The 24,739-nt window shown below is 51.9% G+C and overlaps 1 protein-coding gene and 2 long non-coding RNA genes across 4 annotated transcripts in view; 1 reads left to right on the plus strand and 2 right to left on the minus strand.

The window, feature by feature from the left end:
• Positions 1-1,012: 1,012 nt before the first annotated feature.
• LOC144216351 (uncharacterized) lies at positions 1,013-1,417 on the minus strand. The gene is made up of 2 exons (XR_013330659.1): positions 1,329-1,417; positions 1,013-1,229 (listed from the first exon to the last, which is right to left on the minus strand). It is a non-coding gene; the product is annotated as an uncharacterized LOC144216351 (long non-coding RNA).
• Positions 1,418-7,592: 6,175 nt separating this feature from the next.
• On the minus strand, positions 7,593-8,648 carry LOC144216350 (uncharacterized). Of its 2 annotated transcripts, none has more exons than XR_013330657.1 (3): positions 8,565-8,648; positions 7,929-8,064; positions 7,593-7,773 (listed from the first exon to the last, which is right to left on the minus strand). It is a non-coding gene; the product is annotated as an uncharacterized LOC144216350 (long non-coding RNA). The 2 variants fall into 2 exon arrangements; XR_013330658.1 differs by lacking the exon at positions 8,565-8,648 and adding an exon at positions 8,251-8,443.
• A 160-nt stretch (positions 8,649-8,808) lies between these two features.
• Positions 8,809-24,739, plus strand: part of ELAVL1 (ELAV like RNA binding protein 1) — a 37,379-nt gene continuing 21,448 nt past the window's right edge. The window contains exons 1-2 of the mRNA XM_077745686.1: positions 8,809-8,814; positions 20,885-21,072. Of these exons, the coding sequence (XP_077601812.1) occupies positions 20,901-21,072 (172 nt within the window). The 5' untranslated portion in view covers positions 8,809-8,814; positions 20,885-20,900. The remainder of the gene's footprint in view (positions 8,815-20,884; positions 21,073-24,739) is intronic.

Here is a 24,739-nt window from a genome sequence, read left to right on the forward strand (position 1 = left end):
TACGGCGAACACGCAAGTCCCTGGGCTGCTCCCTGTGGGTCACTGGGTGAAGAACGAGGCTGGAGAAATGTCGCAGCAGACTGGCTCCCCGCCGGCGACGGACAAGCATGAGGCCTCCATTTCATTTATTTAAAAAAAAAAATTTTTTTTTAATATTTTTATTTATTTCTAGGAGAGAGAGAGAGAGAGAGAGAGCGTGAGCAGGGGAGGGGCAGACAGGGAGACACAGAATCTGAAGCAGGCTCCAGGCTCTGAGCTAGCTGTCAGCACAAAGCCCGATGCAGGTCTCGAACCCACGAACCGTGAGATCATGACCCGAGCCGAATTTGGATGCTCAACCGACTGAGCCACCCAGGCGCCCCATCATTTATAAAGACAGATTGGGGAAAACAGTCTGGTGGTTTCTTAGAAAGGTAAACATCGCGTTACCACATGACCCAGCCATTCCACTCCAGGTACATACCCGAGAGCATGGAAAATATATGTTCACAGGGTGCCTGGAGGGCTCAGCCGGTTAAGCATCCAACTTGATTTCAGCTCAGGTCATGACCTCAGGGTTCATGGGATCGAGCCCTGCACCGGGCTCTGCCGACAGCGTGGAGCCTGTTTGAGATCCTCTCTCCTTCTCTCTCGGCCCCTCCCTCTCTCTCAAAATAAGTAAATATTAAAAAAAAGATCTAAATACATTTAAAAAACCATATATTCGCATATCTCATGGTTCGTGGGTTCGAGCCCCAAGTCGGGCTCTGTGTTGCCAGCTTGGAGCCTGGAGCTGCTTCAGATTCCGTGTCTCCCTCTCTCTCTGACCCTCCCCCAGTCGCCCTCTGTCTCTCTCTCTCTCTCAAAAATAAACATTAGAAAGAAAGAAAACTTATCTGCGAATGTTCACAGCAGCATTATTTATAATAGCCAAAAAGTGGGAAAAGCCCCCCGTGTCCACCACATGATGGACAAACAAAAAGTGACGTTTCCATGTAGTGGAATATTACTCGGCTATTAGGAATCAACTCACACCTCACTGCAGATGAACCCTGAATTCATGACGCTCAGTGAAAGAAGCCAGACACACGGGCCACATATGACATGACTGCATTTATACGAAGCCATCAGAATGGGCGAATTCATGGAGAAAGTAGGTGAGGGGTTGCCAGAGGTGGGGAGTGACTGCCAAAGGGCACGCGTGTCTTCCTGGGATGAAGAAATGTTCTGGAATGAGATAGTGGTGATGCCTGCACAACGTTGTGAATATATTAGAAACCCCAGAGTTTTCACTTAAAATAAAAAAAAGGGTGGGGGGGGGTGCCTGGGTGGCTCTGTCAGTTACGCACCTGACTGGCTCAGGTCACAATCTGGCGGTTTATGAGTTCGAGCCCTGCATTGGGCTCTGTGCTGACAGCTCAGAGCCTGGAGCCTGCTTCAGATTNCATGACACGTTTACAGGCAAAGCAAGAGAGGGAACTTGTTCTGCACGGAAAGCAAAAATCAGACATCTTAAAAATGAAAAATAAAAGCAACAGTGGCTGTGTGACCACAGAACTGCGGGTGACCGAGTGCGTACACCTAGAAGTGAAAGTAATCACGCTCAGGAGTCCTCCAGGACCACAGGGGAAGCCAGGCCACCCTGTGACCCCGGGGACCAGAGCTGCAGGGCCTTTCCTAGCCTTTGACCTGATGAGAGATAAGGCGCCCAGGGCTGTTCTTGCAGCGAACTGCTTACGGCCGGTCAGCTACAGAAAGATCATTCTGGAAAACTTGCCAAGCTCATCCAGGTCAGTGACCTGCGCTATCTCAGGAGGTGGCGGTCGAGGAGCCATGGCTTTCAGATGGGAAGTGGGGCCCTCGCTGCTCTGTGGGGCTCTAGGCTGGTGCCTGGCCAGTCCCCATGTGTTCCTGAGCGGGTGGCGCCCCCTGCCTTTCACTGAGAAGCAGAGCAAGGCGCAGGGAGCCGTGAGCAGGCGGTTCCTCAAAGGCCGCATTCCTGCACGTGCTCCAGGGCCTGGACCTCCGGGCCAGCAAGGTGCCTGCCGGGGAACCATGGGGACCCAGGCCCAGAAGGAGCCGGCACCCTGGGCGACCTGGTTTTCTGATTCTGAAACGACCAGGGACGTGAGCTCCACACCGCTGCTCACCTGAAAATAAATGCTACTGCCTGAGAAGAAACACAGCTTCCTGTTTCTTAGCACAACGGAGCTGCTCGGTGCTCAGGATGGAATCAGACTGGAGTTGGGACTGTGAAGTGCACGAGTGCCAGAAGGTTCTCTGGGCTTGTCCAGGCCTGCCCGGCTTCTGTTCTCAGAATGAGTACCTTGGTGCCTCAGCTGCAGGAGCTGACCAGGGGACGTCCCCACGACAGCCGCCACCCACCTTGGGAGTGAACGGTTTGGATGTCACAGCCCTCCCCACATCTAATGAATCAGGCCGCTTCCCTTCCACATCTGACTGGTCACCGACTCCCGCTGATCGCACCCCTCAAACCTGTGCCGTCCTTCCCTCCATACCCGCCCCCACCCCGGGGTGTCCGGACAGCTTCCCAATGCGACGTCTCCCTGCTCGGAAGTGTGCGCACCACCGTTGCCTCTGGCTGCTTCCTTCAAGAGAGCAAACAAGCAAAATCGGTCTCTCATCTAAAATCCTCTCTGGGGGTGCCTGGGCAGCTGGGTCGGTTAAACGTCCAACTCTTGATTTTGGCTCAGGTTGTGATCCCAGGGTCGTGGGATGAAGGCTGTCAGGCTCTGCGCAGACAGCACGGCGCCTGCTTGGGATTCTCCCTCTCCCTCTCTCTTTCTCTCTCTCAAAATTAACATAGATAGATAATAGATAGATGGATGGATGGATAGATAGATAGACAGACAGATTGATTTCTCTTTGGCTACAAGAATCCTTTTACAAGCTCACTGCCCATGACAGGTGCACGAATTCCCTGCGGCGGCTGTCACGAATGACTGCAATCTTGGTGGCCCGAAACAACACACGTTTATCCTCCCGCCGTCCTGGAGCTCCGGGCTCTGCTGGCAGTCTCACCGGACTAGAATGGGGGTGGCGGCAGGGCTGCGGCCCTCCTGGACGCGCCGGGAGCCCTGCGGCCTCCTCCAGCCTCTAGGGGCGGCCTGTGTTCTGTGGCTCGCGGCGCCTCCCCCACCTTCAGGGCCGGCCGTGCGATCACCGTCCTCGGCCCCTGTCATCGCATCATCTTCTGGGACTCTGATGCTCTTAAGAGCCTTGTGATGACATGTCCCATGCGGATCATCCACGGTCATCTCCCCCCTCTAGATCCTTAATACCATCTCCAAAGTCCCCTCTGCCAGGTAAGGTCCCACAGACACAGGCGCCAGGAGCCCAGGACACGGACACCCTTGGAGGCTGCTGTTCCGTCCATGACAGGAGAAGTCACGCTTTTCCGGAAGAGGGCCTGGTGGCCAATACTGCAGGCTTTGTGGGCTGTCTGGCCTCTGGTACCAGGACGGGCTACACGATTTTCAGGGCCCAGCGCGAGATAAAAAGGAGGGGGCCCTCATTCATGGATTATTAAGAATTTTAAAACAGCGGGGCGCCTCTGTGGCTCAGTTGGTTAAGGTCCCCCTCTTGATTTCGGCTCAGGTCATGGTCTCAGGAGCTCGAGCCCTGCGGCGGGCTCTGCGCTGAGCCTGCTTCGGATTCTCTGTTTCCCCCTCTGTCCCTGCCCTTCCCCAGCTTGCGCTCTCTCGCCCTCAAAAAATAAACATCAAAAAAAAAGAAATAATTTTAAGACGGTGCCAGAAGGGCAGAGCCCTGTGAGATTATGTAGTCTGCACGGCCGTGAGGCAGGCCCTGCCCGGGCAAATCCACCTCCGCTGTTGGGGCCCGAGAGCAGCCGTGGGCCACACACAGACAACAGGCGTCACCGCGTCACCATCAGACTTGATGGGGACACCTAGACCGTAGCTTTCCTATGTCACAAGATGTTACTCTGCTCTCGTGTTTGGTTTTGTTGTGTAAGTAGGCTCCACGCCCAACACGGGGTTTGAACTCCCGACCCTGAGACCCACAGACTGAGGCAGCAGGGAGCCCCTCGTGGCAACACCATCTTCACTTGCAGGCTGTGCAAAAGCAGGTGTGGGAAGAGCTGAGCTGTAATGTGGCAGCTTCTGGGCCGCGGGATACAATGCAATCACTGCCGGACTCGCCAGACGCCTCTGGAGCTGGAGACTGACGTCTGGTCCCGCCTCACGATCTGCACCCAGTGCCCCTGATGGCTCCTGTTTCCTAACAGATCCCCCGGGACAGATCCGGCCTTTGTTCCTTCGGGCCCCTCCATCCAGAAGCCCCACGACCCCCATGCTCCCACTGCCACTTCCAGCGTGGACGCTGCCATCCGGAATACATGGGGTGTGTGCCTACCCCTTGTCGCCCTGGCTGGATTTACACGTCTGTGTGTCGTCCCCTCCTGCGGGGATGCAAGCTAAGTCATCTTTGGGTCTCCTGACCTCACGGGTCCTCAGAACTTGAGCTTAAAGTGACGGCAAGAACAATCTAGAACTTCGGCAGCTAGAGTGTACTCAGATTCCTACCCTTAGAAACCAGACTGATGCTTCTTACCAAACCCCAAAGAAAACAAACAAACAGAACTCCAAAGAGAGAAGTTCCTATCTTAAATTCAGACCAAGAAAACAAAGACCTCTGAGACCAAGCTGACCAGGGTTCCAATCCTGACTGTCCCCTACGAAACATGTGCCTTTGGACAAGTCACCTGCTTCGCTCTTCAGACCGAGTCTCGGTCTGCCACGGCTCACCAGGCCCTGTGTGACTTGCCCCTTCCAGTCCCATGAGTCTCCTCTCGTGACCCCGTCTCCACCCCTGACCTTTTCTCAGTTCCCAAGTGTGCCAGCCTCATGCCTGCCTCAGGGCCTTTGCACTTGCTGTTCTTGCTGCCTGAAACATTCTGTCCCTGTCTGCCTGGTGACCTCTGCCTCCTGCCTCAGCTGTAATCCCAATGACTTGGAAAATCTCCCCTGGTCACTCCAAAATGAGGTCAGGTTCTCCCGCTGCATGCCTGGCTGGTGCTCTGAACCCCTGCAGGTTGTAATTATTTTGTGATTTTATAGCGATGGTAATCGTGCGATTTCTGATTACTGTTCACAACAATAGGACTGAAGAAGTACTTCAAGCCGCACTCTGTTCTCAAGGTTCCAAAAGTGGGTGATTTCAGCTAATTCTCCCAGTGCCTTCACAAAGTATTATAACACCCCTATTTCACAGATAGGGAGGCGGAAGCTCAGAGAGATTAAAGAACTTTCGCAAGGTGGCACACCCAGTCGATGTTGGAGTTACCCTCTTAAGCCTGTCCCCACAGCTTGACTGGGACTTGCGTGAGGACAGATGCCCCTTCTAGCATGGTCACTGTTGTATCCCCAGGGCTGAGTACTGGCACCAGGCACACTGTGGGTGGTTAAAAAGCATTGATGACCTAGGGGGCACCTCGGTGGCTCAGCCGATTGATGTCTGACTCTTGATTTTGGGTGAGGTCATGATCTCTGCTGACAGTGTGGAGCCTGCTTGGGATTCTCTCTCTCTCTGTCTCTCTCTCTCTCTCTCTGTGCCCCTCCCCTGCTCACGCATTCTCTCTCTTTCAAATAAATAAAATAAACTTAAAAAACAAACAAACAAAAAACTATTGACGACCTAAAAGAAACGACACCCCAGGAGCAACATGCATTCCAAGTGCCCAGATCTTGGTTTCTAACATCACTCTCTACAGAAAGGAACCAGGCTGGGAGAACTGACTGATTCTAGGACTGGGGCAGGGGACGCATGAGATAAGCCTGGAGCGGCCTGCAGTACCGGAGAGTAAGGAAGGGCCCCCAAGAAAACCAAAAAACCCCAAACCACATACATAGACGGGAGCACGTCAAGCAGCCACAGGAGCCGACTGAAAGCACACTCAACGGCAGAAGCTAGAATAATTTGACCAAAATAAACTAGTATTGGGTTATAGCCCAGAGCACAGAATAAATATCCAGAGGCCATGCTGCTATAGTTACATAACGAATACACTGATACATCAGGGAGAGAAGAGAAATCTCCCATGCAGAAGAACTCCACACAGTGCACACAGATACCTCACTCAAGGAAGGGAATGTACTCTTTCGCTCCTCAGGTGTGTGCTGCACAAAGTGACTTTCTTCCAAAGCACACAGCACAGGGGCCCCTGGGTGGCTCATTCGGTTAAGCATCCGACTTCGGCTCAGGTCATGATCTCACGGTTCGTGGGTTTGAGCCCCGCGTCAGGGCCTGTGCTGACAGCTCGGAGCCTGGAGCCTGCTTCAGGTTCTGTGTCTGCCTCTATCCTACTCACACTCTGTCTCTCTCTGTCTCACTCTCAAAAATAAATCAAGATTAAAAAACAAAATAACAAAAAATAACAACAAAGTACACAGCACAGAAAAGGAGAGGAGGGTAACTTCATAGTGGAGAAGCCTGACAAATGCTACCTCGGCCCACGATCAAGGCCACAGCAACAGGCACGGGTCATTCTGGGAGTACATACCTTTGATGGGATGTGATGAGAGTCGACACCTTCCATCTGTGGTCTTCCTCCCCGCAAAGCCTGTCCCGTTCTTACCACGAGGAAAACACCGGGTACCTTCCAACTGGGGAGCATTCTACGATACCTGATCAGTCCTTCTCAAAATTATCAAAAACGAGGAGAACGTGAGAATCTGCCACAGCCAAGAGGAGTCTAAAGAAACAGGACAGCTAAGCAAGTGGGATCATAGTTCTCACCACAACAGCAACAAAATATTCGTAATTAGGGGTGACGACGGCTGTTGACTAACTGTAGTAATTATCTTGCGATATACACATACGTCAAATCATTATGTTGCCCATCTACAACTAAAGTGTCACATACCAATTATATCTCCAAAAAAAAAAAAAAAAAAAAAAAAAAAAAAGACACTGAGAGACAGAGAGAGAGAGGACCAGGACGACAACTAAAAGTAATGTGGTATCCTGCACTATCCTGCACGGGATTCTGGGCAGAAAGGAGGATGTTAAGTAAAAAAACGAGGGAATCTAATGAAGTATGAGGTTCGGTTGATATGTATCAGTATGAGTTCATTCATCATAACAAATGCATCGTGCTAATGAAAGATGTCACTAATAAGAGGGGCGCCTGAGTGAGTGGCTCAGCCGGTTAAGCATCCAACTTTGGCTCAGGTCATGATCTCACGGTTCGTGGGTTCGAGCCCCGCGTGGGTTCGAGCGTCGGGCTCTGTGCTGACAGCTCGGAGCCTGGAGCCTGCTTCGGATTCTGTGTCTCCCCTTCTCTCTGCTCCTCCCCTGCTCATGCTCTGTCTCTCAATAATAAAAAACGTTGAATGAAGAAAGATGTTACTCATGGGTAAAACTGGTGTGGGGAAAATGGTAATTCTGTACTTCCAAATATTTCCGTAAATTGCAAACTGCAATTTCCATCTTCACCATGGCGACGGTGATGAAAACTCCCATCTCACAGAGCTTTTGTGAGGGTCACACAGGAGAACGCACATGAAGATTCAGCACTACATTCAGAGCCCATGCTACCCTTCAATCAAATCTATGCCATCCATGACAAGCTCTGTGTCAGGAGTTTGTTTATTACAGGACTAGATTTAAATTAAGGAAGAATGAAGTATGTTGAAAATTCAAAACTTCAGTGGCATCAGCCACATGTTAAGTGCCCAAAAGTCATGTGGAGCTGGTGGCTACTACATTAGCCCATGGTGATCAAGTACATGCCCATCACGGCAGGAAGTTCTACCAGACAAACGACAGGTAAACAAATCATTACTTGCTCAATTCCCAGGATCCCTCGGCTCATGCCATCTTCTCAGCCTTCCCCACCTCCCTCTTTCAAAGTGAAACCGCCACATCCCCCACCCTCTCTTTCTCCAGTGTACGTTTCTTCTTACCCCTTTCCACCACTTGCTTCGGAATCCACTTGATTCCTTTTCTGTCTCCCCATCTGGCACTGCAGGGCCCAAGGCAGGAGCCACCAGGTTGCTGAACTCTTGAAACGTAGCCAGTCCAACTTGAGATGGGCCGTACCTGTAAAACATAGATTTCAGAGAGTTGTGGGGGGAAAAAAACGTAAAAGATAAAAGATCTCCTAAGTTTTTATATTGATTACATGTAGAAGGAACATCTTGCACACCCTGAAATAAAAGACATCGTTAAAAGTAGCTGTTTTTAATTTTCCTTTAACACAGCTATTAGAAAATTTAAATCACGCACCTGGCTAACATTTGTGGCTAAATTTTTGCCTCTTCGCTGCCGATACAAGTGACTGGCGTATAGTAGACACTCAATAAAACTCTAAAGACTAACTGCAGAACTGAGCCTCTGGGAACCCGTTAACTCTGGTAGTCAACGCTGATGGAAGGCTAACCACTTCCCATGCCCCACCTCCTCGCCATACCAGATAAGGAAACTGAGGTCTGAAGAAGTGACGTCAGTCCCTTCCCAACGGCACGTAGTGCGGAAACGTCGGGGTCGGGATTCGAACCCGGGTCCTGTCCCCACAGCCATGGCGCGCTGACCATTCCTACCTGGCGGGGCTGCGGCGGGAAAAACAGGCGCGGGTCACACAGCATGCGCTCGGCAAGGGGCGCGGCTCTTGGGCCACCGCCTTCNNGGCGCCAGGCCCCGGGCCGGATTCCTCAGCCGCCGCGAGGGGCGGGGGAGGGGGACACGGCGTGGGCACGCGCCTGGCGGCCGGGCTCCGTGGCCGGGGCCCTAGTAGTCCTGGGAGCCGAGGAGCCGGGGGCGGGAGAGCGAAGCCCGAGGCGAGGGAGTAGGGTGAGCGCCTCCAGCGCGCAGAGGTCACGGCCCGCGGGCTCGCTCCCCGGGGAAATCCTACAGATTCTTTTGTGGTCGTAGTCAGAGGACCGCGGCCGAGCCGAGGTCCTTTTAGAAGTGTGCATACCCTTCGGTATGTATGGGAGCCCTAGGAGAACATCTATTTTTTGAACGCCATCTCTAACAAAGCTGTTTTCGGGGCGTGGGACGTTGGGATTTGTAAAATGTGTGTGTGTGTGTTGAAAACACAACCTGCACGCAGTTGAACAATGGGGGAGGGATGCTCTTCCTTTTCCGGTCTCTGATGCTAGGCTTCTTGAAGTGGGTTTGATACCTACTGTGTGCAGGGAAGGCGGGGAAGAACTTTTGCTTGCGCTGCCCCTGGAGGGACAGAGCCCCCCTCCCCCCCCTTATACCAGAAGTATTCACATAGGATCCGTATGGCCATTGCTCCAGAAGTGGGAAAATGAGAAAGATGATCTGGCCAGAGAAGGGTTTCTCAACCTGGTCACTACCATTTCGGGTCTGATCACTCTTGGTTTGGCGGCGGGGGGCGGGGGGGGCTGTCCTGTGCATCTAGGATGCACACGGTAGTATTTATTGACTACCGTTAGATGCCAGCCACCTCTCCCCCTGCCCCCATCCCCCATCCTGAAGATAAAAAATGCCTTCAGACATTGCCAAAAGTATCACACACAGTCGAACCACTGCTGGGCTAAATGATCTTTTACTAAAAGTTCCTCCAGTCACATCTCTGATGCCTTGGTATCCGAGGCTCCCAAGACCTTGTACGAATTCAGCTGTGGGAGCCTTAGTTTTCTCATCTGTAAAATGGGATGGAAACATCGCTGTGCGGATTTAAGAGTGTGGGAAGCTCCTGGCAATGGCCTGAGTGTGGGAAGCACTGAATACGTAAAGTTATAAATGATCACCAGTGTTCAGTGAGGGTTTGCTCTGTGCTTGCCACTTCATGGAGCTTCATCCCCAGCCCTTGAGATAGATGCTGCTGTACTTTACAGGACAGACAAACTGAGGCTTAGGTGGGTCGCTTGTTATGACCAGGCTTGCACAATAAGGTGGCTGAGGCAGAATTTGAACCCAGGTCTTCTGACTCAAAGTCCTTACCCCTAACCATGGGATTTTATTGCTTTTATGATCACAAGGGGCCAGGGGATCCTGAGAGGAATCCCATTCAGTTGTCGCTGAGCATCTTCTGTGTGTAAAGCATTGTTTTGGGATCTGTTAACAAAATTGTGACTTCAGGGACCACAAAGAGGCTGAGATCTGTGAACACCTCAAAATGTGGAGATAAATAATGTTTATGCCGAAGCACTGGATTTGAGGAGGCGGAGTTTCAGTCTGGGTGTGTTTGGTGAGTGTGAGGTCACGACTAAGTAAGTGGAAATTGAGACAATTGTGAAAATACTGTCGTTTCGCTGCTTGTTTTGTTGCTTTTCTCTTTCTCCGCTTCCCATTTCCGTGCTTTCATGCTCCAGCAGAAGTGGTCTTTTTTAATGCAGGCCTGATCGTGTCACTCCTGTTTAAAAGTTTCTGGGTGGAAGAAATTTTAATTTTTTTAGCCTCTTTAGGTGGCTTTAAAGCTAAAGTTTGGGTCCCAGGTCTTGCACATTCTAACCCTCCATTCCTTTTGCATTTCACCTGCACCTAGACCGGAAACTCTGACCCTGTCTGCCTGTCACCCCCACTGCCTGCCACGTCCTGTTCTCCGCCTTGAGATCCTTCCCTTACGCCATGTGGCCCAGCTCAGAGCTCACTCAGCATCTGAAGTTTCCTCTGATCACTACTCTCCTTCTCTCCACCCCAGAATCCACTGGGTGCCCTCGCCTGTGTCCCCATCCCATTCAATGGAGTCAGATGCTGAATGGTGGGGAAGTGCAGTTGCTGCCTGTTGCCCCTAGGTGGCAGTAGTGAGGCAGCGAGGCTGACTGGAGCCTGTAAGTCAGGGGAAGACCAGGGGAGAGTCGCCTGCAGAAGGGAAGTGAGTCTTGCTTTCCTTCTTTAACCAGCGCTCCCCTGCTAGGCTCTGGGAGGCAGTGGCTATTACGATGTGTGGGCAGATGGTAAGTGCGGTGAGGGGCATATGCTGACTGGTGTGGAAGCACAGAAAAGGAGGCTGTTACCCTAGGCTTGGTGGGCAAAGGAGATCACAGAATGCTTCCTGGAGGAGGTGAAGTGTGGCAGGGGGAGAGGTTAGTCAGGTACAGAGCACAGGGAACAGCTTTGCAGGATGCAGGAACAGCATCTGCAAGGGCATGGGAGTGGGAACCTCTTGGTTTGTTCAGGGACCACGTGGAGTCTAGTACTTCGGGGGTAAGCAAAAGTGAAGTAAGTAGGGCAAGAGGACTCGTGCGGCTGCGGTGCAGAGGGGCTGGGTGCTGTCCTGTAGGCCGGCCAGGGGGGGATTTTAGTCCACAAAGTAAAGAAGGCACATCTGCGCACACCAGGAAGAGTTGGAGGGGGATAATGCTGACGGCCAGCACACCAGTCAGGAGGTGATCACTTCCCTCTATGTAGGAAAAGCTGTGAATGTGACCCGGAGCTGTAGGGGTGGGGAAAGAGGGGGGATGGGGTTGAGACGTGGCTGGGCGTGTAAGAGACACGGGACTCCGTGGGGATTTAGATGTGGGACATGAGTGAGCAAGAGAGGACAGCAGCGGGTGATTCTGGGTCCCTGCCTGAGTGATCAGTAGAGGGATGGTGGTCAGTAAGAAACGGCGAAGGCGAGAGGGTGGTTGGGAATGTGAACATAGGCAGGAAAGCGCCCCAGAAATAGAATGCACATACGTGGACATGCTGCGGAGCAGGAAGGGGACAGAAGGCGCTGTCCGTGTCCGCGTGTGTTGGGGGGACTCACTTTTATGATCACTGTCCATCCCCACTTGACCCAGGGCCTCCGCGTGCCTTGGCCAAGTCAGTGGTCATACTTCTGTAGATTAAAAACATAAATTGCAACTGCTTACTCGCCATCGTGGGAACAGGGAGAAGGGGAAGAAATTGCGTCCTCGAGGAACATCTAACTTGAGTTGGGGAGAAAAGGCCTTTGTAGATGTAGGAGGTGAAGTAGCAAGAGGGGGAAGCAGCGGGCCGTGACAGCATTGAGTGTTGAAAGAGATGATTGTCTGGTGCTTTGGTTTCTGTGTTTGGTGAAAGAGCTGGTGTCCATACGGGTCGTTGTGACCAGAGGCGTGGGCAGGAGTGTTCAGGTGCAGCCAGCGGTCCCGGATGAGTGAAAGAGGAGCACAAAGAAGTCCGGAAGCCTGAGTGGACTGGTTTGGGCAGGGGGAGGGTCCAGAAGGTGAACTTGGAGATAAATCTAGAAAAGTATGCCAGGATCAGGTGGTAGAGGGTTTCTGGACACAGTCAAGAGGCAATCTTGGAAGTTTGTGTTTCTGGGGGGAGACTCCAAGATGAACGGACTGGTCAAGAGGCTTTGGGGGTACGAGATGCCGGGTAATGGCCTGAATTTAAGGGCTGGGATGGGGACTGTTCCTTTATCTTATGTACCCAGTACCTTGTTCTATGCCTGGCGCACATTCAGCACTGTGTGCTTGGGAGAGGGAGGGCCGGCAGGGGGGCGCAGCAGTGACTGGATCCAGCCACCCACCGAAAATGACCTCTCTGCTGCAGGAAAGATTCACAAATGAGGAAACAGTCCAGAGTGACCCAGGGGCAAGGCTGATGTCACCATGAACAGAAGTGGGGAGGCAGGAGGCAGACGGGTGATTTGGAGGGAGAAGACCCGGTTGGGTTTAGAGAGACCAGGTGTGAAATAATTATGTGGCAGGGAGACCCTTGGGAGTCTGTCTAGGCAGGAGATAACAGGGACCTGAACAAAACCGATGGCAGAGAGATGGGGGAGAGGGCCACGTGTCGCTGGTAGGACTTGCTGCCTGCTTAGGTTTGGGGGACAAAGAAATGGCTTAGGGGAGGCATGCGTCCTGCCGCCAGAGGAAGTAATTTAGGGGAGGAGGAGGTTTGAAGGGGGGGTAAGAATCGGGGGGAGGATATAGAGGTGCCTGCAGTTGGAGACAGGGAGGTCAGGGAGGTGCCTGTTCCCCTTGATTTTGTTCATGAAGCAGGAGATGTTAACGAATGAAGGAGGCGGGGTCAGAATAAGGTTGGTGTCTGCAGCGGGCAGATTGAGAGAGAGCTGACCCACCTGAGCTTGCGTGTGCGGTTGATGGTGAGCGAGCATAGACCACCAGCCAGGTCTTCCACACGTGCGGCTGCGGGCGTGAGCTTTGTGCCTTCTGTGGAGCCCCAGCCCATTAGAAACGGCAGCAAAGGTCGGGATCATTTCCAGGATCCCAGGGGCAGAAAGTCACAGTGTTCCTCAGTGGACCTGGAGGCGGGCGAGGTGGCCACTTGCCAAGCGCCAGGAAGTGTGCTAGGCGCTGCGAAGCAGGTGGTAACCTCCCCATTTTGCAGACAAGGAGACCGAGGCTCCAGGAAAGGAAGTGCCATACTCCACGGTGGTTTAGCTGATTACCGGTAGGGTTAGTACCAGAGCTCAGGTCGCTCAGACTCCACGGGCCAGTTCTTCCTGCAGTGCCATGTTGCTTTGCGCTTCTTTGCGAGAGCCCTGGAGTGGCCTTGACCAGCCAGCAAGAAGCTGGAAACTCCAGCTGTGCTGTGGAGCCAGTCCTTTTTCCTCAGGCCTGTGGAGCCTTGGACGGGGCCAGACACCAGCCTCACCTGATCTGCTTCCCTGAGTTTTTCAGCTTGGCGGGTATGTAATTGCTGGGACAAAGCCTTGGCTGGCCCAGTCACGTGGCTTTCCCCGCCATGGGCGGTAAGGAAATATGTACCATGCTCACCTAATCCCTCGCCTCGCAGAGCTGTTCTGATCAGGTCAGGTGGTATGTTCACTTTTTCTCTGACATCCAGAGTGTTTCCTGGGTGACCTCCCATTCCTGAGGCTTTTACCTTGGAGAACCCAAAATTTTACATCTGGAAAGGACTTTAGAAATAATTGAGTCCAGGCCCCATCATGTGATGTGTGAAGTGTCAAGGTTGAGCCTGAGGATATATTTGACTGTTCTAGTTTTGCTCTGGCTTGAGAAGTTGAGCATGCCTGCTCTGGTGCCTATAAACGAGATGGATTCTCCCGGGGGCATAATGGGAACTAGCTTTGCTGCTTTACACGTGTATTACCTGTGTAAGTTTTTAGTACACACATCTGTTCCCTACATGTGTAGTAGTTCTACTGATGTGAACAGTATTGCTGTAATCACACAGACAACTTGACTTGTTGAAGACAGTTGCGAGGGTGGGGGGGGGCCTGAAAACCCTCAGAGGTCATCCAAACAGGACTTCTCCATGATGCATGCAGTTCCTGGAAACATTTCCAAATCAGCAGGAATCGCTTTGCAAAACTAAGTTTCCCCTTCTGCTCCCCTATGATTGAGTTTGATTCCGTGGGATGAGACGGCCGATCCCAGAAAGGTAAGGTCCTGACCGGATGAGTACACTGTGTGAGTGCAATTTCAAACTGCCCTTTAACATAAAGTGGCAAATACACATGATTCCCAAGTGGGTCTGAGACTCAGTGTCTGTCCGTCCCCCACCAGCCCCCCCAAAAGCCATGTGTGCCTGCATGACTTACCTACACATTGCCAAGTAGCCTGGGTTGGCTGGGGGCCCTTAGGTGACACCACTGTAGGCTTNATGTGGGTGAAAAGCAAATAATTAAGAGCTTGATTGATTTGTCCATTGATAAAGGTTTGGGTTAATGGTGTACGGGCCCAGGGAACGAGAGCACCCTGTTGTCCGGAGGGACTTGGCACAGATGAGTGAAGAGGTGATGGGGAGGGCGGACACTCCCGGCCGAAGGAGCAGGCGGCACAGAGGCACAGGGACATGGTGGGAGAGGAGCTGGAGCCAGGGGCCCCATCACGAAGGGCCTTAGTTTTGCCCATGGGAGACTGCTCTGGAGTGACCGTTGGGGGCCTGGCCCTACCGCTTCTTAACAGAGGGATGACTGACCCTGAGCAGAGTCCTGAAACCTCCGAGCCTCAGTGGGTGGGGACACCACTGACAGGGAACGCCCAGCGTGTTGACCTGGAGAGATCTACGCACGGAGAGACCGCTCAGTGAGAGGGGACAGCCTGGCGAGCTGCGAGGTGGCCAGAAGTGGCTGTGACTTGGAAGTCACTGATTGTCAGCCAGAGATGAAGGCCCAGCCGAGATTGGTGCTCAACAGCCGCTAGCTTGGGCTGGGTTAGCGATGTGGATTTGGAAAGGTCAGGGGAAGGGATGCGGAGAGCAGGGTGGAGCGGCCCTGAAGCATGGAGACACCTTGCTCTTGGGGTTTGTTTCTCCACTGTTGCCGGTTGACCAAGCACTGGGCCCACAGAGGCCACTCAGCCTCCCCTCAGGCATCAGGAGGAACCAGCGTGCTGGGGCATAAGGCTCACATCTTAAATCTATTAACATTTATTTTCGAACTCACTCCTCGTAGAGTATTGAGTTTTGGCAAATGCACAGAGTTGTGTTACTACCTCCACAATCAAGGCCTGGGAACATTGCACCCCCGCCCCCCCCAAGCAGAAATGCTCCCTGGTGCTCCCGCTGTGTGCTCATGTGCCGCCCTTGCTTGCTCCCTGCCCCTGGCAACCACTGATCCATCCCTGTGGTGTTGCCTTTTCCAGAACGGTCTCCTGAAGCATGTGGCTTTGGAGTCGGGTTTCTTTTCACTCCGTGAAACGTAAACGTATCAGATTCATTCAAGTTGCGTGGATAGTAGCGCTTTTTTGTTGGTGAGCAGAGCACCATTGTGCAGCCTCCTGTAGCCTCGCCACGGATGGCTTTCAGGGCGTTGGGGCTGCTCCAGGTTGGGTGTTTATGAATCAAGTTGCTATAAACACTCGTGTGGGGGGTTTGTTGTGAGCACAGGTTTGCATTTCCCTTGTGTGACCACTAGCATAGGATTGCTGGGTCTTGCAGAAAGTGTGTGTTTAACTGCAAGACGCTGCCCGTACATTTTCCAGAGTGGCTGTAACATTTTGACATTTCCACCAACAATGCATGAAAATCCCGCTTCTCTACATCCTCACCAGGACTTGATATTGTCTGTTTTTTGTTGTTTGCCTGTTTTTGTTTTATTTTGTCTTAGCCACTTTAAATGGGTTCAGAGTATCCCAATTCCCATTCCAGATGAGTAATCGTATCTCAGTGTAGTTTAAATTTGCATTTCCCTAATAAGTAATAATGTCGAGCATCTTTTCACATGTCTCTTTGCCATCCATAGGTCTCCTTTGATGCGTTGTTTGTTCACATCTTTTGTCACCTTTAAAATTAGTTTAGGGGCGCCCGGGTGGCTTACTTGGTTCAACATCTGACTTCAGCTCAGGTCATGATCTCAAGGTTCGTGGGTTCCAGCCCCACATCGGACTCTGTGCTGACAGCTCAGAGCCTGGAGGCTGCTTCGGATTCTGTGTCTCCTTCTCTCTCTGCCCCTTCCTTGCATACTCTCTTTCTCAAAAATAAGCAAACATTAAAAAGAGAGAGAGGTGCCTGGATGGCTCAGTCAGTTAAGCATCGGACTTCCAGCTCAGGTCATAATCTCACAGTTTGTGAGTTCAAGCCCTGCGTTGGGCTCTGTGCTGACAGCTAGCTCAGAGCCTGGAGCCTGTTTCAGATTCTGTGTCTCCCTCTCTCTCTGCCCCTCCCCTGCTCATACTCTGTCTCTCTCACTGTCAAAAATAAAAAACATTAAAAAAGATTTTTTTTAAGAGAAATTTTTTTTAATGTTTATTTTTGAGAGCAAGAGAGTCAGAGTGTGAGTGGGGAGGGGCAGAGAGAGAGAGGGAGACACAGAATCCAAAGCAGGCTCAGGGCCTGATGTGGGGCTCAAACCCACGAACTGTAAGATCATGACCTGAGCCAAAGTTGGACGCTCAACTGACTGAACCACCCAGGTGCCCCTAAAGAGAGAAATTTTTTGTTTCTACATTTTAGAACAGAGGTCAGCACACTTCTTTTGTAAAGAGCCAGATGGTAAATATTTTCAGCTTTTTGGGCCATATGGTCTCTGTCACAGCTACTCAGCTATGTCACTGTAGTGCAAAAGCAGCCACAGACAATACATAAACAAAAGAGAATAGCTGTGTGCCAATAAAACTTTATTTATAAAAACAGGTGGTGGGCCATATTTGGTCCACAGGCCATGGTTTGCCAACCACTGTTTTTAGAAAGTCATCTTTTTGGGGTGCCTTGGTGGCTCGGTTGGTTTAGCTTCGACTCTTAGCTTCGGCTTAGGTCATGATCTCATGGTTTGTGAGATTGAGCTGCACATGGTGGGGGGGGCTCTCTGCAGAGCCTGCTTGGGATTCTCTTTCCCCACTCTGACCGTCTTCTGTGTGTGTATGTGCTCTCTCTCTCTCAAGTAAATAAATAAACTTAAAAAAAAAAAGTCCTCTTTTTTACTAGGCATAGAGGACACTCCACTCTGAATAATAAGAATGGGGTAATTATTGGGGTGCCTGGGTGGCTTAGTCGGTTAAGCGTCCGACTTTCACTTAGGTCATGATCTCACGGTTCGTGGGTTCGAGCCCCGCGTCGGGCTCTGTGCTGACTGCCAGCTCAGAGCCTGGAGCCTGTTTCAGAGTCTGTGACTCCCTCTCTCTCTGACCCTCCCCTGCTCACGCTGTCTCTCTCTCTCTCTCCTGGAAATAAATAAAACATTAAAAAAAAATTGAAAAAAAGAATGGGGTAATTATTGCCCAGTTCATCACTGGTAAAAGGGGGAGGGAGAAGGCAGAAGGGTAAGGTGCCTAACTCAGAACAAAGGTGAGGGGGAGGGAGAGAGAAAGTAAAAAGAAGAAAGAAGATAAATGTTTGAATCACCTTGTGAGCAGACTACCTTGTGTATTTTAATTTTTCAGGGTTAACCCTTGCACTTTGGTTCAGGCTTCAGCAAATGTGGTTGTTTGGTTTGTTTGTTTTTGAGCTAATGATCTATCTTAAAACCTCATGGGCACAGATGCTTTAACAGATTCATGGAGTTCTTCATGAATAAGTCCATTAATTCTGGTGGTCCCATGCCTTCTACTGAAAATTGGTATTTATGTAACCATCTTTGGTAATTCATACCAATTCGATGATATCTGGTGTTTTACTTTTACAAGCTATGGGGTCGTATGTTCCTCACACATAACAGATCCCTACAGTTCTGAACAGAGGCTCGCGTTTGTATTAAAATTTTTCCTAGTCACTACAGGTTATCTGCCAGAAAGATTGTACCATCTCACACTTGTATCAACAGTTTGTGAGGGTGTTTTTCCCCCTTATCGTTATTCATGTTGGTTTTTACCCATTCTGGGGGGGTCTTCTGTCTGGCTGCCAGAATGTGGTATCTATTCTGACTTGGCATTTGCCTCGTTATTCATGAATCTGAGCTCTCCATGGCATCCTAGCCCTCTGAGCTGCCAGCATTTATTCGTTGTGGCTCATGTCCTTTGTTCACTCTCTGATAGTGATGTGTCTTTTTTCTTATGACTTTGTAGATGTTCTGAATCAAGTGGTCTTGGCCTTGGGAGTATTGACATTTGGGGCGGGACAGTTCTTGGTTGTGGGGCCGTCCTGGGCCTTCTGGGATGCTTAACATCATCACTGCCTCTACCTGCTGGGTGCTAGTGGCACACCACCTCACGCGGTCCAGACCCTGCCTGGTGTCCCCTGGGGGCGCCAGATCACCCAGGCTGAGAACCACTGACCTCAATAATGTAATAGGTAGCAAGTATTTTCTCCAAGTCCACTGCTTGTCTGTAGATGGTACCTTTTGCCATGCAGAAGTTCTTAATCTTATGAAGCCTGACTTTCCAATCATTTCTTTTACGGCTTTTGATGTTAACCTATTTTATAGAGAACAAGGAGCATAGAACATTTTCAGATAAATAAAAGAAATGCTGGGAGAGTGGACTACGCACATTGTGTATGGTCGGAAGCAGATTAGGAAGTGGGAAGGTAGCAAAGAGCCAAATGTTTCCGGCAGGAAAAAATAATAATAAAAACCACACGACACCTCACTCCTCTCTCAGTGCTGACTCAGGGGGGAGGTGGGAGCTGTGTTCAGGTTTTTATATAACCGCTGGCAAGGCTATTTTTAAAGAAGGCTGAGTGCTCCTGACAGTGGGCACCGGGTTTTCCAGCAGAAAAGCAGGGCTGGGCAAGAGGGATCTGGAGAAAGGGGTGGGCTGCAGGGCCCCTTTCTTGGAGATAGCGCTTCAGCCCCGTGGGGGTGAGTGCCTGCATATTTAGAGGCAGGGACATGGGACACCTGAGATGAGGCAGCCGCAAGGTAGTGCTTGTGAATCGTGCTCCCAAAGTTGTGCTCCCAGAAGAGCCATGCTGGTGCTCTCAGCTGCTTTGATCTGGACTCCACTCTGATGCCATCTCTGTGTGCTGTGATGTTTCCCACTGAAAGTGAAGGCTTCTGCAGGCAGCTAAGGGCCTTCCAGAGCCCACAAGCTCTGAAGACCAGGCGCCTCTAACAGGTAGAGAAGTCCTACAGCTCCCGGCTCCTCCGTCGCTTTGGAGTCAAGGGAGGCAGAGAACCGTTGTCTGCCTGCCCGAGGCCAGACAGGCTGTCTGAGGCGGGGTGCTCCGGTGCACCTCATGGGCTCCTCGGCACCCAGCTGTACCAGGAGTATGCACAGAGATGAGAGAAGGCTCTAGAGACAACCCAGACACTGCACAGGAGCTTGAATTGCGGTGCTAGAATGGTTTGTGGCTGTTTCTTTGTATTGTTTTTAAGTAAGCTCTGCAGAGCTCATGGCCCTGAAATCAAGAGTCACACACTCCGGGGGCGCCTGGGTGGCTCAGTCAGCTAAGCGTCGGGTTTTGGCTCCGGTCATGCTCTCACGGTTCATGGGTTCCAGCCCCATGCGTGCGTCAGGGCTCTGTGCTGATGGCGCAGAGCCTGCTTGGGATTCTGTCTCCCCCTCTTGCTGCCCCTCCCCCACTCTCATTCTCAAAATAAATAAGTAAACTTTATTTTTTTAATGTTTTTTATTTATTTCTGAGAAAGAGACAGCATGAGCAGGGGAGGGTCAGAGAGAGAGGGAGATACAGAATCTGAAACAGGCTCCAGGCTCTGAGCTAGCTGTCAGCACAGAGCCCGACGTGGGGCTTGAACCCACAAACTGAGATCATGACCTGAGCCAAAGCCAGACACTTAACCGACTGAGCCACCCAGGCACTCCTCAAAATAAATAAATAAGTAAACTTAAAAAAAAAAATGCTCCACTGACTGAGCCAGCCAAGCCCCTCCCCACTCCTGTTTGTAGGCTTTTGGAAGCTCCTTAATAAGTAGAAATGATTGAGTTTGAAGTTGGTTTGATTTGTTTTAGAGCGGCTTTTGGGTTACAGAAAGGGTCCGTCTCCTCCAACCGAGTCTTCCCTGTCAGCGACACCTTGTGGTTGGTGTGGTCCTTTGTTAGGATTGAAGAATCTGCATGGACAGTTTGCCTTACGGTTCCGCTCTGTGTTGTGCGTTCTGTGGGTTTGGACAGATGTGTCATAACATGCACACACCGTGAAAAGATCGCACAGAACAGTTTCACTGCCCTAAAAATCCCATGTGCTGTGCTTGTCCCTCCTTCCTTCCCTCCTAACCCCCAACAACCACTGGTCTTCTTACTGGCTTTAGAGTCTCCTCTCTTCCGCAGTGCCCTACAGTTGGGGTCAGACGTCCAGACGCCGTGTAGCCTTTCCCACTTAGCAGTATACATTTGAGGCTGCCCCAAGTCGCTGGCCCCATAGCTCATTTCTTGCTGTCACCGACTAACCCTCTGTTGTGTGAATGCACCAGACAGTCGGAGTCTGTTTCTCCGCTTGCCTGCTGAGAGGCGTGTTGGCCACTTCCGGTTTCGGGGCAATTACCAATAAAGCCTCTGTAAACATCCACGTGCGTGATTTTGTGTGGACCCAAGTTGAACTTGTACTGCAAAGGAAAAACCCGAAGTGCCAGTCATTCGTTTTGCCTTAATACTCTGCGCCGCAGACATTTGGAATTTACCTGAGGTTTCTTTTTCTCCTCCCTCCTCAGATTTTTAAAAAATACAATGTCTAATGGTTATGAAGACCACATGGCCGAAGACTGCAGGGATGATATCGGGAGAACGAATTTAATTGTCAACTACCTCCCTCAGAACATGACCCAGGATGAGTTACGGAGTCTGTTCAGCAGCATTGGTGAAGTCGAATCTGCGAAGCTCATTCGGGATAAAGTGGCAGGTACAGGAACCAGGAGGGTTTGTGAGGGGTACACGGGGCCGTCCCTTGGGGCACCGCAGCCTTGAGCCGATGGCCATGTGTCAGGCTCTACTGTGCCACCACCCTGGCGTGAGGTTTGGATGTAGGTTCCCAGGAGTTCATTGTAAGACAGAGTGCGTGTGCATACACAGTGCGGTGGTGGGAGGGGAGGGAAATGAGGGCGCCCCAGAAATGAGGACCGCTCCATGAGCTGTAAGAGACCAGAGAACGACAGCCCGGCCTGGCTCGGTCCCACCTGTGGAAGGGACTCTGGCCTAGGTAGGCCTGTTCCTGCCTTCCCGGGTCCCCTTGCGCGGTCAGGCCTGTGGCAGAACATGGAGCATCCCCCTGGGCGGCCCTCTCTGGGCCTTGGGCTGTGCTGTTTGCTGTCACACAATCACGTCAGCTGGAACGTCTGAGACACCCTGAGCTTGACCTTGACCTCTCCTGGAGCCGGAGCAGGGCCGCGGGTCAGCAGGCAGGCTGCAGAGTTGGATGCCAGCTGCAAGCCCCGCTCTCCCGCTGCCTCCATGTGCGAGCCCCAGACGTAAAGTGGGGATGGTGGCTCCCCCATCCTGATGCTCACCTACCTTGTAAGGATTTGCAGACACCCAGGGAAGCCATCCTTCTGGAGCTGCCTCCGCCCTAAGAGCGTGATTTCAAGGAGAAAAACATGGAAAGACCAGGTGCTGCAAAGCACTTCCTTCCTTTTCTCCCCTTGGAGGAACATTGTTTTAGGGAGCTGCCCTCCTCCCACCCTCCTGCCTCCCCCTTCCCCCTCTGCTCTGGTAAGCTGACCAATGGGCAGTTCCCCCAAGGAAGGCTCTGGCTGCCACCCTGGGCTGTGGGACTGAGTCTCACTGAAAGCTAATTTAAAACTTAAAAAACAAAATCTTTATTAGGAAATAAGATAATATCTTGCTGTATTGAAACCTACATAAAAGTAACGTGGAACCCCACGTACCCATTGTCGTACCCCATTGCCTCTCAGCTTCTGCCAGTAACCTGAAGCTGCCTGTCCCTGGGATGAGCCCTGGAGAGGCCAGGTGACCGATGCACAGGGAATTACAGAGGAGGAATGTCCGCACAGGGGGCATTGAATTCAGAAGTCTTTTAAGGACTCTCCCAATTCTGAGAGTCTGTGATTTTAATAAACATTTTCTAAATAGGAATTGTAGCTAATACACAAGTTGAACAGTGTTAGAATGTTCTAGAAGCCATTATCTTTCTCCTGTTTCAGGAGGCCATCCTGAATAAGAGAGTCCTTGGTCAGAGTCATTTTAAAATTCTCCTATGCTACTAACAAGACTTGCCTTTCTCCTTTTATGTTCTGGTGGGAGGGAATTTTTAGCCCCATGGATGTTCCTGAGCCTTGCATTCCGATTTTGCCAGCATTCTCGTGGTTCCCGACTTCTTTGTCTACTTGCTTGTTGTGGTTTTCAAAGGAATGTGAGCTATGTTAATAGGAACACCTAGATTTGGCGAGATCAGGCCAGAGAGAGCTGGTTCCGGGAAGGAGGTAAAAGCAGCAAAGAGTAACTTGGAAGTTATTTCAGTTCAGAGATAACTTTTTCTTCCCTTTGGACAAGATAAGTAAAGGGTACTGAGCATTGTGGAGTGGGTGAGCCCGGGCTCGATTTCAGCTCGGCATCTTGCCAGCAGCCCCTTAAATTGGACGAGGGAACCTTCCTGAAAAGCCTCCTGCATTCCCCTCTCCATCCTCATCACGCTGCTCTGGTGAAACCCCACACCTGGGTATGTTCATCGGACGGCTGGAGAGAGTCCTGCCCTGGGTGCAGGGGAACCCAGGCCGGCGGGGGCCCCGGGAAATCAAGTCCCCAGCTGAGCTCAGCCCGCGACACAGGCCTCCCCAGCCCCCACGGCAACCACTTCGGGCCTGTTGGCACCCTTCGCTCTCGGCCCATGACCGCCTCTCGCCTCGCAGTGAAAATAATAGCCATCTCCGTTTCTGTTTGATTCAGGGCCGCCTGGCCAGCGTCCCGACCCACTCCAGCGTCTATCCTCTTTGAGAGAATCCTCACTAAGATTCTCCGACTTCCTCTAGCCCAGGGTTTTCCCACTTGAGCACTCCTGACATTGGGGACTGGCTCATTGGGGGGGGCGGGGGGCATCTTGTGCATTGTGGGACGTAGAGCAGCATTGCTCGCTCCCACCTGCTACGTGCCAGGGGCATCTTCCAAGTCACGACAACTAAAACATGCCCCCAGACCTTACCAGGTGTCCCCCGAATCCTCCCCCTCCTCCCCGTGAGAACCACTAACTGCTGTCCTCCCTCCCCTCCCATTCACAGAGCCGCCAGCGGACTGTCTCTTCCTCTTCCTTCTGGAAGCTTCCTCTCCCCTTTGGCTTCCATGAACCACCTGCCCAAGACCTTGCTTTGCCTCCTGCAGCTCCTTCCCGGCCAGTTAGCCAGTCCTTCAGCTTACTCCCAAGCTGCTCCTCCCTAAGCCCATCCTGGGAGAGCAGACGCCCCTCCACAGCTTCACTTTGTCCTCCGTCTGCCACCTGCGTGTCAGTGAGACTGCTCTCCTGAGTGTCACGCCCCTCAGCCCCTCAGATGCAGGGTCTTTCAGGCTGGCCTGGACTGTCCCACCAGCTGCTTTCTTATTTCCCAGCGTCTGTGTCCCAACAGGTGACACCAGTGTTCTCTCAGGGACTCCAGCCAGAGATCTAAGCATGACCTCTGATGCCTGTCCCTGGCATTCGTCCTTCTGGATGCTTCCATCCCTTTTCCTCCTGCCCCCCACCCCCCGCCACAGATCTAGATGAGGCCACGTCGTCTTCTGCCTGCACTAGCATTCTGGCCTCTTAACCAGCCACCTGTGTTCCCTCCAGATGGTTCTCTTCACTGCGGCAAAGGAATCTCTTTAACACTCCGCATGCGACCCTGTCACTCATCTGCTTTAAAACTCTTAGTCCCCGGCCCTGCTTGCTTTAGGGCACCTTCCCTGGCCCAGCCATGTCGGCAGTAGATGCTCCTCATCAGGGTTCCCATAGCAACTGGGCAGACGGCAGTGTGGGCTTCCACACTGTACTGAAGTTAGAACTTTCTGGTCCAGTAGGTCCATATGGTTCTCAGAGGCAGAGACCATATTATGTCCTTAGATATAGTCATAATCAGTGCTTGTTGAATGAATGAATGAGCGAATGGATCTGGGGATTGGAGAAGAATGCAGATCAGCATGGACATTCGTTTGCTCAGCAAATGTTTATTGAGTGCCGACCATTGGCCAGGCACTGGTGACAGGAGGAGTGAGGAGCGGGTGGTGGCTGGGATGTCGGGAATATTTGGGAATGTCTGACGTGCTGGCTTCCAAGATCAGCATGTTTCGGGCTGGCCAGACCCAGCCCCCGTGTTGGGGACGTGCATTTAGCGCTGCCTGTTCTGTCCACAGCCTCTCACTGGCCCCACTGTATAGCTCTGCCCTGCTTTGCCTGGTGTCTGGCCCCTCTGCAGATGCCACATGGTCCAGGAGCCAGCCTCCACCCCCTCCTGGACTGTCCGTCCTGCTGGCTACTTGGTCCCCAGCCTCCAGCCTATTTGCTCAGCTTCTGACTCATGGCCACGCACCTCTGGTCAGGATAAAGCCCACACCCTCTGCCTCTGGCTCCCAGGTCTCTGGGGCCG

Source organism: Crocuta crocuta, unplaced genomic scaffold (genome assembly GCF_008692635.1).
Source record: "Crocuta crocuta isolate KB4526 unplaced genomic scaffold, BGI_CrCroc_1.0 scaffold650, whole genome shotgun sequence".
Classification (NCBI taxonomy): domain Eukaryota; kingdom Metazoa; phylum Chordata; class Mammalia; order Carnivora; family Hyaenidae; genus Crocuta; species Crocuta crocuta.